This window comes from Phalacrocorax aristotelis, chromosome 3 (genome assembly GCF_949628215.1).
Source record: "Phalacrocorax aristotelis chromosome 3, bGulAri2.1, whole genome shotgun sequence".
Classification (NCBI taxonomy): domain Eukaryota; kingdom Metazoa; phylum Chordata; class Aves; order Suliformes; family Phalacrocoracidae; genus Phalacrocorax; species Phalacrocorax aristotelis.
In genome coordinates, this window is record NC_134278.1 from 47,042,570 (window position 1) to 47,062,336 (window position 19,767).

A 19,767-nucleotide genomic window follows, 5' to 3' on the forward strand; every position below is an offset into this window, starting at 1 on the left:
GGGGCCTACGTATAAACCAAAAAATAAATCAATAATCAAGGTATGAAATAAATTGAGGAAAGAGCTTAATACACCTGTGAAAAAGGCAAAAAAAAAAAGTTTGCACTCCCCCGAAGTGTGTTTAATTCTTCCATCTGTGTTGCCACTTTTCTGAAAAACAGAATAAAGGACTCTTACTTCCTTTGCCAGTAAACCTGTTGCCAGATGTAAAAGACAAAGTGTCACACTTCATTGTTTCCATGGCATGAGCAGCATTTCAACGAAACTGTCACTGTTTGTTCTGAACAGGCCTTTCCACAGGTCTGACTCATTACAGATTTGGATTGAATTATAAAGCCACTGAGGCTAGTGGTTTACAGAAATCAATATGAAAGGCTAGAAAACTTGTTTTTATCAAGTGGTTGCTAACAATGATAGGCTAATAGTTTAAGATAATGGTATTTAAATCTAATTTACATGATATCTTTATATGTATGACAACTTAATCCTGCCTTTTTTTTTTTTTTCTGTAGAGTGATATATTTCTACCTGTGTTAGTTCTAAAGAAATCCCTACTACTTACTGGGTATGGAAAGCTATAGTTTGTGAGCATGTTTTACAACATACTATTCATGGGAAAATCACTGCATGGAATCTTTCATTTTTGATTATTGGGGAAAACAGCTATAAGGAAGAATACTCATAAAAGACAAAAGACGTTTTCTGACAGCTGTCTGTTTCTAAATGCAGTTAATAGTAAATAATTAAACCAGAGTAACAACTAAAACAGTATTTTGTAATAACAGAATAAATATTTATACCCTTGTTAATTAGCGATGTAGTAACAAAGGGCAACTGGTAAAGAATAAGAAATAAACACACTGGACTGTAAATACGAAATTAGTTATGAATATACAGGTGTACTGTGTCAGAAAGGTTTTGCTGTAGGACCTTTATATTGTTACCAGCTCATGTGCACGTACGTCCCATACTCACATGCAGATACAAACACACAGAGAACCAGCGGGAAAAAGGCTCAGAGGACAAGCTTTAATTCATCTTATCTAAACTCTATAGTGAACAGGAAGAAAAAGGACACATGCCCAAAGCCTTTCAGTCTACCTATTTTAAGTCAGCTGTTGCGTGTGCCTTTACTATAGTGGGAACTATCATACTAACGTCAACAGTCTTCTAGTAGGACGCATTTTGTGCACCTAAGTGTATTCTGTATCACCTGTATAATTTTTAGTCGTCAAGCTCTATCCTTACAGATCTTTCCAACATAACTCCAAAAGACCAGAAAATTATTTTTATATTAATAACTCAAATTTTATTTTTATCAATGGGTATATGCTAGCTTAAGGTAAATGAATTTCTAGTTCAGGGGGTAAATTCTGTTTAGCTGGATCAGAAGGTGACGCCTTCTATGTATCCTGGTTTTTATTGGTTATTTGAGCACTCATTGTCAAGTATCAATGTCTTAGTTGTCTGAAATGTGTGAAAGGTAGAAAATCTAGGCAAAATTTACTTACATTTTTTTTTAAGTGGATGCATACAAAGTGTACCTGAAACTGGCTAATATCACTTTGTATGCATCTGTTTTGTGTATCATCTTCAGAAGGGCTGCTGAAATAAGATTTTAATTTTTCTCCAGTGAAAAGAGTTAATGAGGTTCACCTGCAGGAAATCACTGAGGATTATGCAAGAGTATTTAGGAGTGTTGGATTTGTGCGTTCAACAAACAACAGTGGGGAAATCTGACCTCTTTTATAGTTTTATTAGTATAATTACTACTTTCAGGATGCAATTAATCTCATCTTAAGGAAAGCTGTAAAGGTTACTTACAATAACCAACTCAGAAGGGACATCCACCTTATAGAAAACTAAGAGTAGGTGAAATTCAATCCAACCCAGTGAATGGGATTCAGTTGTCATAATGCAGGTGGTACCAGACTTATTGCCTCCAGCCACAGTTACAAAAGCGCTTGCAACTCCAGTGGGTCCTTTGCCGTATCTGCCAGCCTCTACAGGCTGCACCCTAAGAGACTCTCAGGCAGTCTAAAAGAGCAGTAGATGCCTGTTTTTCAGACAACTGAGTCTTGCTTTGTATGTCCCCAAAATTCCTCTTTACAACTCAACCTTAAAGTTTTAACTGTGACTGCAAATAAACTTAAATTGCTGGGCTTATGAGCCCAAGATAAAACCAAAACAACAAACAACAACAACAAAAATCATTGAAACAGTGCAACATAACTAACCGTCTGGCTCAGAATTGTCACTGAGGCTTCACTAGTGGAAGATGTGAAGCTTTAAAGACTCTACTTTTCAATGAATATTTTTTAAAGATAAAAACAGTCATATTCAGTATCTGCACGAAATTTAAGCTACTCCTTCCATACAGAGGTGTGAAGGTAAATAAGTCTTGTTTTCTGACGTCAGTGTATTTTCTGAATGATGACAGTCAGATGACCAACTGTTGCAGGAGATCAGATACTCAAAAAGCTGGTGGTTTTTGGTCTTAAATACTACCCAAAACTTACACCATAACATAGGTTTAATAATGAGGCTCTGATAACTTCCGTTCTTAAACTGAAATCTAATAGTATAACCTCAATTAATCTGTTGCTTTGTTCAAATATAAAAATGACCAAGTTTTTTTATATTTTAAAAAGATACTTAATGCTTCAACACAGCAAAACTCATATTAATATAAAGGCCTAAATGGAAAAAAATGAAGGTCAGTCACATTGCTCTTTGATGTAGAGAAATGTGCTAGACGTTTAGAAACTGGTAAAATGTAGTTGTTTTTACACTGTCAAAATATTAAATGTAATTGTTTCTGACCTTTCTGTTTGATAAATTTTAATAACATATTTCAATTTTATTGTGTGTAACTAAAGGCAGATTTAATAGGACTTTTATCTGTCAGCTGTGCTTGAGAAATAATACATTTTTTAGATAAACTGCTACTTCTGGTGAAAAAAAATACATCTCTCCGCAATAAACATGAAATGGAGAGAATTCAGACAACAGTTTCAAAGATGTTTTCACTCGGCACACAGATCACCTGTTCGGTAAACCTGTATTACAGTAAGTTGTCTGATGCAAATATCAGAACTTCACACCATCAGAAAGAAGCAAAATTCCCTGGCTCCAGAAATAAGACCTATTTTGTCTTGTCTTGTTACTGGATTTTAAGCCATCTTAGGAGATGGTAACTTATATACACTGTCTGCTACATTGAAATCTCTTTCTTGTTTGGTTTCCTTAAGTCATAACTCTGCAAAAAGTGAAAATCAACACTGAACACTTTATAACTAGCATGAAGTCAGGTCTCTAGTTCTCATATAAGAAAGCATGAATAAGAAAACTGTACCCACCATTTGCATGACATATATAGTTTTTTGCAGAACTTTATCTTACTCCAAGCTGTCTCTTTCCCAGGCTGAATTATTCTTTCTTATTCACTCCTTACATGAAATTCATTATATACTTTGCTGCCTTTCTCTTTACCTTTTCCAAATCTATTTTATCATTTTTGAAATGAGCAAGATTTTGTTCAAGGTTCAGACACATATGTGTGCCAAGTATCCAAACTCCCCTTGTAGTTAATAGAAGTTAGCAGACAAAATGGGCAAGCTGTACTGATAAGCTGTAAAAGGACTGATAAAATTTGAGATCTAGTTGTGTTTCAGAGCCACCTGTGTAGATAAGACATGAGACCTGGGAAAGACATACTCCTTTTCTGTACCAGAGGCCAGAAGGGGTAGCTTCAGCATTGTCAGGTAGCCTGACATATGAACTGAGCCCTAGATGACTGTGCTCAGGTGAACTGTTCTCCAAGATCCATTGAATACAATGGGAACTTGCACTCCTAGCACACCTATGGGCTTTTAAACATAGGTGTCTTAATCTTCAACTTCAGACATTCCCTCACTGCTGCCTACCCCCCTGGAGGAGATTGAAACAATGTGCAATGTGCAAGATATCGACATGAAAGTAGAGCTTCCACATTACACACTATTGTAGAATTTATCTTCCAGAGTGCTGTTTTAAACCTTTTTTTCCCTTGTTTCATTGTTGATATTTAGACTGTTTTCCTAATGGAAATAGTTCGAATGAGTCTTTCACTACCCTGAAGAGAGGTTGAGGGAACTGGGGTTGTTTACTCTGGAGGAGGCTGAGGGGAGACCTTGTCGCTCTCTACAACTACCTGAAAGGAGGTTGTAGTGAGGTGAGTGTTAGTCTCTTCTCCCAAGTCACTAGTGATAGGACGAGAGGAAACGGCCTCAAGCTGCATCAGGGGAGGTTTAGATTGGGTATTAGGAAAAATTTATTTACCAAAAGAGCGGTCAGGCACTGGAACAGGCTGCCCAGAGAGGTGGTAGAGTTGCCATCCCTGGAAGTATTTAAAAGACATGTAGATGTGGCACTTCAGGGCATGGTTTAGGAGACATGGTAGTGTTGGGCTGATGGTTGGACTTGATGATCCTAGAGGTTTTTTCCAACCTTAATGATTCTATGATTCTGTGATTCTACCTCTGTGCTAAGTATGCTTCCTTGCTTGAACACCTGAAAACAGAGGTTGAAGAGGTAAGTTTTGTGAAAAAGGTAGCTAGATAGCCTGTTCACATGCCTAAAGGAGAATGGCCTTCAGTGAAGATACTATTTTTGTTAGACACTAACAAATCCAGTTGTAAGACATAGATTCTGTGAGAAAACATTTTATATGATACTTAGGATTCATGGAACATCTTTTTCCTTCTGAAAAAATTGTGTCCTCCATGGAGGTGTTTAAAAAAAATCCTCAGCATGGGGAGAAACTGATCATACTGGATGAAAAAATTATTTCTTATTAAAACATGTAAATTAGAAGAAAAACATCGAGTATTTTTATTTTGCAGTCTTCTGTTGTTAGAAATATGAGCCTTCACTCTGGACAAAGTAGTTTAAAGCATTTAGAGTTTGTTTTAAAGGTATATTCGTGTAAATAAAAAAGTAAAACTAATACTGTGGTCATACTATCTAAGACATTATTCTGGTTAAAGATGTATCTATCTGGAAGAGTTTGACCACATACTAGAAAAACACATAGAAGAGAATAAAAAGGAAGAGTTGCTTTATATAAGATAACAGTTAATATTTAATCCATATAAGGATTCAGATCAGGTAAGATGCATAACTCCTGCTTTCCTGCCAAAACAACTTTTCTATTTTTGCCAAGAGGCTTCTAATTCAGTAATTAAAACTTAATTATCAAATTAGTGAACAACTTTTTAGAGCATAATTATCATATTAGCTAATAACTTCTTAGCATTTAGACTCTTAATAAAACTAAATATCTGCATATAATTGATGATCAGTCTAAACCCAAACTGTTGAAACAACTAGTGCTGAATTCTGGGATATAGATGGAAACAGAGTGAAAAGGTATACTGTGGAAGTAGCATTTGCCCAACTAGATCACATTTCAGTCATTGGGAATATAAACGCCTTCCCTCTCATGGAAAATATAATTGGGTAGTTATTAAGAAAAACAAGTGACAGTCAAATGTACTGCAAAGTATTCAGTATCTCTACGCTTCAGATCAAATGTTTTTACCTTCTGCTTCTGTACAACACTTTCCCCCAGCCCCTCCAATAATACTTCTGCAGGCTGAGAATTAAACACCGCTGGTTCATCACTGGAGGAGTGAATCGGTATCTCTTGTATGTATCATACCCTCTCGTGTCTCATTAAATATTTTTGCTTGTTTGCTTCAAGATCCCACTAGAATCTGTTCTCCAAATGAATCTGTCATAAAGTATCTGTTTCTGAAGCACTCAACTTTCATAAGCATTAACATGCTTTTTATTGATATTTATCATATTAATTGAATGACTAGAAATATGAATCTGTGGCAAAATTTGTGTACCTTTTGTTTAATATTTAGAAAGAAAATAGCATGCAAAAGCTTTCAAGCAGCTTTAAATTTTAATTATATTTCTTATTTATGGAGGCGGTATAGTACATTTCTTTCGTTTCTTTGGAGAGCAATTTCCTGTTAACTTCTTGTTTGTGTATGTCATGCTGAGATGCATAACTTATCTTAGGTCACATTACAAAATGTAGTATGTTTCACTATTGGTGTAACATATGAGAAAGGTGAGCTCAAGGAATCTGAACCACTGTGTTTTCAAAACTAAAAATAAATTTGCACAGTCTAGCAGCAGATGCATCTAATATCTCTGCTTTCAAAGATAAGCTTTGTTCATATAGTTTAGCTTCCTCTTTTATCCATATTAGCACTTAACAATCTCACTACAGATCCATGTCTTTTTGGCTCCTTGGAATTTTTATCAGCACCTGATACTTTTTTGCTCATACTCTGCTTGTTTCTGTACTCACAGTACATATGTTTGTTTTCTTTGTTGTGTTTTTTTTTCTCCTATGGCTGAAGTGTCAAAAAAGGGCATCACTGACAGAATTCAGAAATACCATTCCTATGCAATCCAAGCAGCTGGTACATTATGAAGAGGAATAGTGAAGATTTTTCCAAATAATATTCAATAACTCACCTTAGTCTTCTGAAAATTGCTCCTATGTATTTAAACCATAATCCCATAGTAGAACATACCATATTTTAACAAGGGTAGCAATACTTTTGGCAAAAGTGATTTTGGTGGGATTGTTACTAAGATGAAAAGATAATGACTTAGTTTCTAAACAACTCTCTAGTCCAAACATTTTTGGAACCTGAACATTTGAGTACTGAAGTGAAACATCCTTAAATGTAACAGCAAAAAGTGCTTGTCACATTTAAAACTTTTCCATCAGTCTAATTTTGAAGTTTGTTGTTTTAATTCTTTTATTACTATTGTATTTTTTCCTATTATTCCACAGCATTTCTATAGCAGTGATTTCAAACTGTTTAATTGTAATGCAATCAGGAAACACTTTGAAAAGATTAAATGTTCCAAGCAGTACTGAAGAAAATCTATCTTTTAATAGCTTTAAGGACAAAATGGAAACAATAAGCTGTTCCAGTTAATGCACTGCAATGTGGCAGTGTTATGAAGTAGTAATGCATTACTATGCAGTAATGTAAAACATGATGTAGCAAATTAAAATTCGAAAATATTTTCCTGAAATATAAAAATAACCAAAAAACTTCATTTTTCTCACTTTACAGTGCCATATGCAGGACAAGAAACTATTATTTTGTATCTCATATGTACAGTCCTTAGAAAACAAAACCACACTACTTCTATTTCCCTGCTAAACAAGTGGATTTACCAGTTCTTGCATCTGCGTATTCAGGGATCATGGAGAAACACTTGTAGAGTTCGACATTTTTCCATTAAGAAACAAATTTTTGTTGATTCTTTGGAGGTTACTTTGCCTATGCACAGCAAAAATACCACAGTTCTCCTTTTTGTCTGAACTATCTGTGGAAAGAAAAATTATTTCACTAAATAATAGCAATATGGGTCCTTCAAATAAGCAGTTGTAGCACCTTTCTCCACAATATAATTGTAAACACTATTTTATTAGCCCAAAGAATGACTATTAAGATCTATTAAAAAACCAAATCCACTTATGAAACAGATTAATCTGTGGATAGTGAAAGTACGTACAATTCATACTATTCATAGAATGATATTTGCTACTTTGCATCTCTTCTGTTACATTTGTGTACACGTGTGTGTGTATATATATATTTTAAGCCTAGGTAGGTCCTTTTTCTTTTCCCGTCTTTTAATTACATAATACACTTAATAAGAATTGTTTCAGGTTACTGAAGTATTCTGTCTATGAAAATCTTGAGAGAAGGAAAAAAAATGTGTAAATGTGGTTTTTAAACTTGTTTTAATCACTTAAATATCTACAAACTCCTGAATATTTAAATATTAAGCATTAAAAAGAAAAAAAATCACCCTGAAGCAAGTGATAATCATGTATACATTTTACTTCTGGAAAAGATTCAGGGATCTTTAAGGACAGAATGGAAAAAATAATCTCTTCCTGTTCATGCACTGTAACGTGGCAGCGTTACGAAGTATCAGGGATCTAGACGCCCAGCCATCTTGATGTGCAAATTTCACTTACTTTAACAGAGGTCATGGCATTCAGCAGAGCTCAGGCCAGGCTTTTTCTTTTTTTTTTTTTTTCTTTTTTTTTTTTTTGGATAACCATTTGCAGGATCCAAGCTTTAGTCTTTTGTGATTGCAAGTAAACTTCTATTGACCTTTTTTTTAATGTTCAAAGCCATGAGATTGAACACTCTTATACTCTTAGTGATTATTTTAAGAGTGAAATTGATTTTTTATGAGATGTGTTGTAATTTTAAGATTTTGTGAGTAATTTCAATACAGTTTTTGTTTCTTGATAATTTTGGAAGGAGGAAATGAAAGTTATTTACTTTGAAGATTTGTAAAGGCCTGAGGTGTGAGAATCTTTTTTTCCTTTAGAAACAAAATTATAATGCATTTTATGTGATTCTCATTTGCTAGATCCTGCAGTGCTTACTTTGCTGCTTTTAAATTAGCTCTGGGTCTTAGCAGGGTAAGTCAAATTAGCTGGATAACCGGGCATTGGCTCTGAAGGTACTTCCGGCTAGCACATGCCGACGTTTTTATGTTGAAGGTGCATAGGAATTACTTGACCAGAAAGAGCAAGCAGAAGGTGACCTAAATGTATAACACCAGTCCGGTAAGGTGCACTAATATTGTAGAAGGAAGCTTAGGATTAAATAAGAAAGCAAGTTGGAAGGTACAGGCCAGGACTGTAGAGTACTCAGGAGAAAAACCTGACTCCTAACCCTGACTTTCTTTTCAATTTAAGCATTTTCTACAAGAAAATGATTGGAAAAGAAGCAAATGACCTATAAATCATGTGCTGGCTTCTATTTCATCATACCCAGCAGAGGTATGCAGAAGTATATGATAACTTCAGGCTTGCTCTTGTTTTCTGGATCTTGCAAACTGAAAACTCCTGTCTATATGGCAGCCTATCTTCAATCACAGGTGAAAATTATGTTGTACGTCAGTATATGGCCTGCTAGTTAGGGCACTGTTCTGAAAAGTGAAAGACATGGGCTTAGAGTTTTCTGCTTTATAGGCAAGTGTTTTAACACGTTGTTTACTTGAAAAAAATTTAATAAGCATATAATCACAAGCAGTATATTTAATTGAAGGTGTCTTTCCATGTAGGCTGTGCTTTGAGCTGCTTCTACCAGTTAAGAGCCTTCTGACTCCTGTGAAGATTAGGCACTTTCTGTTTCATCTGTATACGTTGAGGGATCCCAGCATGAGCTCTTTATACAGCAGTAGTTCTCTACATGCTCAGATGCCTATGGCTCCTGAGAAACTTTTCACCTTTCCATGGAATCATCAAGTGATTCCTGGTAACTGCTGAACCACAGGTTCTGTGGATTCCTTTGGAGAAATTAGATACGCAACTTTTCTAAGCCCTGCTTGAAAAATTACAATGATAGGACCTGACTCTGAGACCTACATTCTTACCTGACCCTTCTTTACCTTAAAAAAATAAAACTAATAAAAAAATATATTTTAAAAAAATTGTTCCTTTTGCTCCAGCTTTTGCATGTGGACATAGTAGTATTAAATAGCTTAATACTATAGGACTAATGTTCAAAATACTTTTACTTTTTTAATGTCTACTTATTTTTCATGAGTCATTTATATTTTATTTTAAAAGCAAGAGAAAACCTGGGTAAAATTTCCTTCATTGTCTGTGTACAGTTTGGCTTCTCAACTGTTATTCTAGACACAAACCAAAGTTTGAGAAGGTGGATGAGTAGCATTCAGTGAATAAAAACTCCTGGCCTAATGCAATATTGTTAACATTTATCTGTGGTCTGTATGAGGAGGTTAGGAAACTGTTTTTGTCAGTGTTCTAATATAATTTATGACTCTTTCCAGAATAAAATGAAATGTTCTATGATTTGTATATCTTCAAACCTATAAGCAGAGAAGTTTGAAGACTGTAACTGCCTAGTAAGTAGCCTATAAACACATGTAGAACGTCTGCATTAGTCCTTGTGAAAATATTTATGTCAAACCTCAGCATTTAAGTTTGCATATTAGCTTCTTTAAAGAAGTTTTGGAGAAAAAAGTTTTCTTCACGGAGACTGAAAAACTTTTTATCTGGGTGTTGGATCTCTGTTTAGAAAAAAAGGAAGGAAGTGTGTTGTTTTCGGAGAGTTTAAAACATTTTGTTAACTAAAGTAATGAAAAGCACATTTTAGCAAAATCTCCAGAGGCCATTTTTGTAGTCACATTTAATTTAGTGTTTTGTTTCCTTTTGTTACTGCTGGTCATGACAGACTAAATATTACATGAATGTGATTATTGCATTGAAATTATCAAGTGTATTCCGTAATAATTTCCTTAGCATGTCTGAGGAAGCTAATGTATATCCTTAAAGGGGGAAGAAATCTTACATATAGTACATTTTAACACAGTAGATGAATGTGTTTAAGTGTTCTTATTTTGCCTGTCATTTTTAGTCATGCTCTGCTGATATTCTGACTGAAAGGAGTAATATTCATAAACAGATATGCTATCAGAAGCTGTGTTTTATAAGGATGTTGCATATTCCGTTCTAGTAAATTTTTTAGTAGTATTTTATTTATGAGTTTTCAAAGCATACTTGGAACTGTGCTGATGAAAGGTAAGATTCTGACATGTGGCATTTTTCACATCTGACTTAAAGAAAATGTTAAAATGCATCAAATTATATTTAAAATACAGTTTAAAGATCCTTGTCATTTGTATGTAATCACCTTTAAAAATCCTTTTCACATTTTATAAGATAAAGAAGCTTTTGTTCAAATGAGATCTATGCTTATTACTTCCTTATGTTACCCTTCATTATTTCCTCACATTTAAGAAAAACAGAACAACCTCTTTGTGTTTTGATATATAATTTAACGTTAAATTAACTGGATAAACCTAACACTGACTGGATATTTAGCGCCCTATGTATCGTGCATTAAGAAAATATATAGCTTTATGTGTCTTAAATCTGTGAATAATTCAAATCCTTTTAGGAGAAACGTGTCTTAAAGTTGCCATTTCATGCGACTGCACTAAAATATCAATCAAAAGAGAACTCAGATGCTGAAGGTAATATTTCTATGCATTTTATAGCACAAGATTTGCAGGATTCTGTGATCATACCTTCATACACTGATTCCACAAATGCCTTTAACATAAATCATGTTTCATTTCAAAACATGTTAGTGGTTTTCCAATAGTTGTGCCTCTATTGCAGTGTTGAGGTGTTTGTTACATCTGTTTTGGGATGAGATATTTATTTTTTATAAAAGCTTCTTGTCCAAGGTCATACAGGACATCAGTGGCAATGAAAATAAACCCGAGAAATTCCAGGTCCTGCCTCCCTCCTCCAAACCCTATGTACACTCAGTATGGAAAAAGTATACTGCTGAGGTGTACCATCTTTTCCCACAGTGTCTTATCCACCTAAGAAGGACTTCAAAGACAAATAAGCAGAGTTTTCTATGTAAAGTATTCCTTTTAAACTTTTTCCTGTTGTGAGGTTCAGAAAGCTTTCAATATGATTTTGAAAAGGAATAATAAAAGTATGGTATCGTCCAGATTCAGACTGCTGTATTCTAAATTGATATAAAAAATTAAACTGCATTGTTTTATGGAGAAGCTTGTAAAGAAGAATATTTTTCATTTGCTTTTAATATCTTGCATGAAAGTGATTAGTTTTCTTAAATCCTGTTTCAGACAGAAATAAGTGGCTAAGATGTAATTCTGTTCTGTATTTATGGGAAGCACACGTCTAAGCTGGCAACCTTTAGAGGTCTTTGAACCACCTCTGTAGCTTTACAATCCATAACAGGAGCTGAAACAGGATTATTAGTACAGCCCATAGCACACTTGATTAAGGCTAAAATGCCTTCAACCAGCAACCCTGATCAGTCCCTGTAGCACAGCACTTACCATGACTCCTGCTCCCAGTATCATCCACGCCATGTCGGTGGTATTCGGCTTTTCGGATAAGCCTCTTCACCGCCTTCTGGCTATGCCTGTATTTGGAGAACTCTAGTCTCTTCACACTTCCAAAAAGCCATTGCTTCCACCTCCAGAAATGTTGACAGTATACTAGCATCCATGCTTTTCACTTTTTATCCCTCTACACGTAGAACCACCTTACATAATCACTGGCTCTGATTACCAAATGGCCAATTTCAAAACTGGAACACAGCAGATATAAGCATACATTTTTATGGTATAATACCTGTTAGACTTGCTGGATATTCTCTTGAAAAGCTTTTGAAGAAAAGTTGTTTAACACAGATACCTTATTCACAGATAGCAGTTACTCCTTTCTCCCATTTTTCCAGGTTAATTAAACAAAGACTGTCTGAGAGTTCATGGTTTCTGTGCGGGAAATAATCAGTCAGAATAAGAAATTTCTGTTTGACACATCAGGATTACATCTGGGCAGCATAGTTCTCTTATATTCAAAGTATTGATTAAGGAAGAAAAAATAAAATAATTTTATTCCTATATAAATTCATATAAATTTATTAGTGTACCTTAAACATATCCGTATGTTTTTAAAGTAAAATGATGGGAATAAATGTTACTGGGCAAGACCAATCGTTTTTAAAAACAATTTTTTTCCAGGCCCTCAGTCACCTTTTTAAAGTTACTTAAGATACAAGTTTACATTTTTATATTTTAAAAGTTACTGTATCATTAAAAAGATGGTGCTCATGCCACAATGTGACTGGTGTTATTTTTTGTAATGTATTAATAAACACCTTCTTCATAGCCGTTGGTAAATTTGTACAGATTGGTGCATGATAATGATAATATGGCTATAATGTTAAAAAATTATAGTTATTAAAAACTAGTGAGTGTATGTGTGAGATCTTTATCAAGATTTTTTGATATTAAAAAAAGTAGGTAACAGTAACTTGGGTGTTATGACATGCATCTCTCTCAAATGTTCTCCATATGTAAGAGAAGGAAAGATTTACAAAAGACTTGTTCTGGTACTTGTGTTCATCTAGTGATTTTGGGTAGTTAAGTACTTTTATGCTTTCTTCTGGTTTCTATCAGATATTACATATCACATATACATATTACAATGCAAAACACACAAGATAGTGGTCTCCAAAGTGGAATGTTGATGGGGGAAAAAACCTATGACCCTTTTGTGCAATAGAAATGGAAAGTTAAATCATACAAATGGTTATCTTATTTGTGAAATTAGGAAGTTAAGAGCAGGACGAATATTTTTTTTGTAATTTTTGCCAAGATATGTAGCACGCTGCCTTCCCCCCTGGATTTTGTATTTGAGAAAATGATTGGAAAATTGGAGAAGACCAAGGTGGTTTGTGAATTAAAAATGGCAATTTTTCTTCACCTATTTTGGTGGAAAATGCAGAATTTTTCATCTGAACCACTTCAAAACAGTTTTTTTGGACTTGTATAGTGATTGTAAAAACTATTTCAGATTGTCTTTTTACTTGCAAAATAATAAGAACACCTACATTACTTATACTATTTTAGACACTACATATTGTCCTTTTTGATAAAATATTACTATAATTTTTTTCCAGTGGTGTCTGTTTCCAAAAACCCCTATTGGTTATGGTAAAAGAACTTAGTCATGTAAGTGTTTTTTTTCAATAGTGACGACAGTGATAAAAAGTCCTAGTGGATTTTGGGTTCAGTAAAAGCAGTTCTAGTATATCAAGATTAATAGGAGATCTGAACTACCCTGGATATCACTGCAAAAAACCCACAATATTTAAAGATTGTTTTACAATTGCACTTGCATACCCGGTTTGATCTGGCCTGTCTTACATTTGACATCGCTGTGATTGTTCAGGTGATGATCACTACTAAAATCTTGTGAGCTTTTGGTAAGTGGTTATCATGACAGTAAAATCTTGAAGTGTTCAGCTATACAGCAGTCACCTACTGTACACAGTCGATAAAACTTCATGAGCTACAGATTGAGCTGTAACTACGTGATGCCGTATTCCCTAGTATTATTGTTATAGGGCAGAGATGAACTGCCATACCATTAACATTGTAAATGAAGAAGTCATATATGAGGCAATTAAAGCAAGCTAAGTATTAAATACACATTTTAGTACTCCTTTTAAGTTTTCTGTCTCTGTTTTGAGGTAGCAGTGGCAATTCATCCATTTTCTCTAGGATGTGCTGCTGGTTGTATATGAGAACAGGTGTTTCTGCCTATTATGGATCTATAAGCTGTGTTAAAAATAAGACCAACCCCAACACCTGCATTTTTCAAGCTGTTAAGACAGAGAAAGGCATTGGCTTGGCTGCTTGTCCACATGTCAACGGCAAGGTTTATGACTCTTCTGTCTGCTTATCTGAGAGCATGCAGTGCATTCTTCAATTTGATTATTGATAAGGCTATCCTGAATACAAGGTACAACAGCAGTAGAGAAGAACAGCCTGCTTGGGAGGGAAACACATGACTCAGTATGCTATAACAGCTTCTGGAAACTACTATGCCTTTATAACTTAGTATATCTGAAGTGGAAAGCCAATCCTTTTTATTAACTTCCTTTCCATTTTATAAAAAAATGCAGTTTAATTTGAGGCTTGTCTTCCAGTATTAAGCTGGTGGATTTACATAATTTTCCTTAAAAATACCCAAAGTATATTTTTTTGCTATTATTTACATATTCAGTAACAAATACAGGAATATAACGGTAAGACCAAGGCAGTTTAAGGTTACCAGATAAGTTTCTACTTGCATCTTATGCAGCATTGGAGAAAGCACCCTTTAAAACTTCCCATTCCTGTCAATGTCTGAACTAATTTATCTACCTCTGCTGAGCATCCTGAAAATATCTGAAGCATAGACTCCACAAACGCTTAAAAGGGCTCTTGTCTGGAGAATGAGGATCTGTTTTGTGACTGTATTCTGATATTCAGAATGCAGACCTGTGTCTGCCTAAAATCCTCCTCTGCTCAGTGTATGAGTTCAATTTAAACAGCTTAGAAGTTCAATTAAAAAACAGAGATGCCTTGTGCGCAGTATTAGGTTGGTCAAAGCTAGCAGGTGTTATTCACCACAGAGAAACCTGGCATTTTAATCCATTTTGCATATTAGTAGGTCACAGTGCACTTTGAGAACCTGTTGATTTGAGTCTTTTCTTAGTGTGAAGGTTAAGATGAACCTACACCTGCCAGCATCCAAAATATTTAATTATGGGATGTTCCTCCCCCACTGCTTGAGCAGACAGCTACAGAAATAGCATAAAACTGAAATGAAAGGAGCCTAGTGGAAGTTTGACATCCTACAGGTTAGAAAACTGCTGGGAAACTGCAAATATATATGGTCTAATCTATATTAATCTAGGGTTCTTATTTTTAATATAGTGTCTGTCTAGTAAAAAATGTGAAAATATTCTAGAGTAGGAATCAGAAGCTATGTTTTCCTTCCTCCTAGCAAAATATCACATTCATGGGGTAACAGAAAGAGGATATTCTACCTCTGTTTTCCTTAAGAATGGAAATTTACCCTGAGGCAGGCAGACCATATGCTGCCAGCTTTGCAGGAGATACATTTGTCACAGGGACAGAGAATGTGTGAGTGAAGGAAAAAACCACTGAATGGTGCATGTGGGAAATTTCATGGTTTTGCCACTCACAGGAAAGAAAGACTTTGTCATCTTCATAAAATTGTCTTACTATGTAATGGACTCTCACTACCGTTAGGAATTACCCAGATATGAGAGGTCAAAATCAATTTTTATTTTTATTTTATCTTACGCTGAGAGTTGTGGCTGTACCTTTAAAAATGAATTCCCCATCTCAAGAATTTAGACATAAGCAGAATGAAAAATGCAGGAATAAAGAAGGAAGATTGTATTGAGCTTCAGACATTGAAATTAAGGAAGAAGTCTTCCAATGTAAAAACTTCAGGGAGAAGAAAGAGATATTGTAATGCTTATTTCTCTTTATGAATCCACTGTAACTTAAGATATAACCTTTTTTTTAATAACTGTTTTTGTGACACTGGTCTATTCAAACACGATTTGAATAACTGCTTTCCAGGTGCATTAGGAAAGCCTATCTTAATTTTCATCATGTTAATGGAAACATCTTTTTATATTTCATGTCTCTTAATACCTATATTTATCATTTATTCACTAATTTTTAGGTTTCTACAGCGATATTTAAATATTTTCACCAAATCAAAATAGGATCCTCCTATATGTCACAGTTTGATATATAGTGTTTAAATGCTGTAAGTCTCAAGCAGCACAAAATCTTGTCTATCAGACTATGTTTTCCTGAACAGAGCACTTCATTCATTTCAAAAGCAGTAGGTTGACTTTCATGTTAATATTGCATTACAGTGCAAATAAACATGGTCCTTTTTTTCAGTTTTTTCAGTAGTGGGCCTATATTTACCAGAATGTTTCCAAGTTTCTTTTGCTTTAGCTTCTGAGGTATCGTTAATATTGGTTACTGATTACTTATACATTCAGTGGTCAATCAGTTTGGATCATTTCCCTAGGTATCTAAATGTTTAAGTGTCTGCCTCTCCCATCAGTGCCTCATTCTCAGTTTTAAATGACTAATGTTTAAACAATTTTTAGTTGCATCTCATCTCAGTGGTTAGCGCTTGTGCTTTTGAATTATTATTATTTGAGCATCTGCTCCTAGGTCTCTCACCAGGAATTTAAGGGCTCACCTGCAGGAAAAAGTTAACATCTTTAGTAAGAAACACGTTGGAGGAAGCAGGAGATTTGCAGAAAGGGAAAGAGTTTATAACTAAACACACATTCTTTTTGCTTTAGAAATGGTTTATCTACTTGTCTGCTCAAAAAGACTCTTTACAAACTGCCTGTAGTTTGTGAAGTTCAGCCTGACTCAGTTCCTGTACATTCAGATTCTGAGAGCTGTTTGCTGAGAAATTAGTGCAGTGTTGAATAAAACTTTTTAGAAAATACAAAGCCAGGTAGCAACATTACTTTGGAAATGAACAAGCACATGTTAGGAGAAAGCGAATGAAACATGTTATTTGCACAGATACAATGCCTGGTGTGCGACTGGTGATCCTCAGATGATGGTTATTGGCCATCCATTAGTATTGACAGATGCTGTTAGCATAAGGATCATATGGATGCTGAGTGTTTTTCTGAGGCATTCCATGTCACCATAGTAAGGAAATATCTTCAAATTACTTTTAGTGCCACTGTATCCTTGGCCTTTCCAGACCCAAGGGTAAATGATACTACCTCAAAGTATGTATAAATTTACATTTCATGGGCCATGGTACTTCATTAATTAGAAAAGAACAGCTGAAGCACAGCACCATTTCACAAACTTATTTGCTTCATTTAAGATTAAGGCTGGCTCAGAAGCATTCTAGAAATTCCTTATGATTTGAGGTATGTCCTACTCCAGCAGTACGCTTTGTTTTGGGATGCTTTCATAGAATCATTAGGGTTGGAAAAGGCCTCTAGGATCATCAAGTCCAACCATCAACCCAACACTACCATGTCTCCTAAACCATGCCCTGAAGTGTCACTTCTACACGTTTTTTAAATACCTCCAGGGATGGCAACTCCACCACCTCTCTGGGCAGCCTGTCCAGTGCCTGACCACTCTTCCATTGCATGATAGAGCTTGTGCAGGGTGTAGTTGCTTAGATTCCTGTGTTTGCTGAGAATGAGGTTAGCATGTACATGTGACTCAGTGCAAGAGAGCTTAATTTGAACACTTTGCCTAGCATATTTATCAATTCAGGAACACAGTCATGCTAAAATATCAACATATCTTCATTTCTGGAGGCAATCTGGGGGGATGCCAGTAACATGATCCTTTATATGTTGCAATTGCAGTGAACTCGCCTGTTTATTATAGCTGTATCATTAGTCTAGAGCAGTAGAAAACAAGAATTCAGAAATCTCCCTACCCCCGCCACACACACAGGTGGTGGTTGATCTGGAAGGGGTAAATGTAATAATTTCAAGTTTAACTTTGTAAAATAATAATTACATATTCTTCATCCCTCTCCTATTTTGCTTCTAAGTAGTGTGGTTAGTTTATATTGCCACACTCTTTTTATTCACAGTAGTAAAATGAACGTTGTATGGAAAAAAACAAAACAGGTTTTCTTTAAGGTAAGTTTGACTTGTTGCTTTGTTATTCATAGTTTGACCTAAACCACACCAAAACCATGAGGTAATTTCATGAGTTGCACTGTATCAGGTTTATTAAGTTAAAAATTTCAGGTTGATGAATCTTTTCCCAAACTGATGATTAAAGATGTTCTTGTATGTTTGGCTTACTCGTGGTTTGGTTTTTTTCTTTCTTCTTTCTCCCACTACCAGGAGGCATTTTTGAGTGTGTGGAATCTGGTCCAATGGGAGCAGAAGAATTAGCCTTCAGATTTGCTGTGAACACAATCAACAGAAACAGAACTCTTCTGCCAAACACCACATTAACATACGACACCCAAAAGATAAATCTCTATGACAGTTTTGAAGCATCCAAAAAAGGTAAACTTTTGCATATTTAATTTTTTAAATGAGCAACTAAGACTCACTTGGTTTACCTACCTGAAAAATTGTCTGTCCAATAAAGCCATATGCAACCAGGCTGTACAAGTTTGTGGCTGACATCAAAGAACTGCTTTAAAAAAACACCCCTTGAAGGCTGTAATTGTAACTGCTGACCCTGTCTAAAATTTATTCCTTTAAAAATTTAAAATCCAAAATAAAATTTTCTGAGCTTTGTGACTAGGGTCTTTTTTAGACCAACTCATTTGGAGTGAGAAAATGCTATCTCCAGACATTGTTCTGCAAAATGCCAAATGCCCCCAAATTCTAATGAACCTGGAAAAAGGCTCCAATTCAATTTTAAGCATTCAGTCACTTTAAGTACATCTCCACAAGTACCTTTAACATACGAATGGCTTATATAGTTAATCTGTTGTGGGCTTCAAAGGGGAACAAGTAGTTATAATTTTGTTCATCTTATGTCAACAAGGTATGAAAATAAGCCTAAATATTAAGTCTGTGCTTAAGAATATTACTATCAGTTTAATGCCTAGGTTTGGGTTCAGCAGTTTTCTCCTAACTACAAAAGATGCATTTAAAGAAAAATTAAAAGTTAAAAATAATTTTGAACATTTTTCCTAAATTTTAAAATCTTTAATTCTCACAAAAATTGAAGTTTTCAGATTTCTTTGCATTCAAGTCTATGACAATAGATGCAAGTTGTATTGCATCATTGCCATATCCTAGAAAGTACAAACTCCAACAAGTTCAATGTGTATTTACAGGCAAAAATAAAAAGCCTGGTGTCAGAACTCAGTAGGACTGAATTTTGCACTGCATTGCACATTCTTTAGAAACATTTTTTATATATAAATTGCAGAGCCAATTTCATATGAATGTTATCCTTAACAAGAAAATAAAAAGAGTGAAAGAATCAGAGGTGAACCTGCATTTCTTATGACAGGTTTCTAGCCGAAATCTGCCAAGTGATCTGCCATTCCCAAGTGTTGAAGTCTGAAAGCTTTACACAATAAGAGATTTTTGGTGTTATGGCGGGCTAATATGAATTAAAACATTTGATGCCACATTAGAAATGCTATATAGGGAAAAGCTGCTGTGTCAGGATGAATGTACATGAAGTACATCTTAAAAGTGGAATATAACACTGATTTAAAAAATCAGTTTAGAAACTATGTGATTTTTTTATCTCTTTTGCTGTAACATACAGAGTTAATCCTACTAA

General features: G+C 34.8%; 1 protein-coding gene across 1 annotated transcript in view; it reads left to right on the top strand.

The window, feature by feature from the left end:
* Window positions 1-19,767, top strand: part of GRIK2 (glutamate ionotropic receptor kainate type subunit 2) — a 418,771-nt gene that overhangs the window by 116,432 nt on the left and 282,572 nt on the right. The window contains exon 2 of the mRNA XM_075087352.1: window positions 18,357-18,524. Coding sequence (XP_074943453.1) covers window positions 18,357-18,524 — 168 coding nt within the window. The remainder of the gene's footprint in view (window positions 1-18,356; window positions 18,525-19,767) is intronic.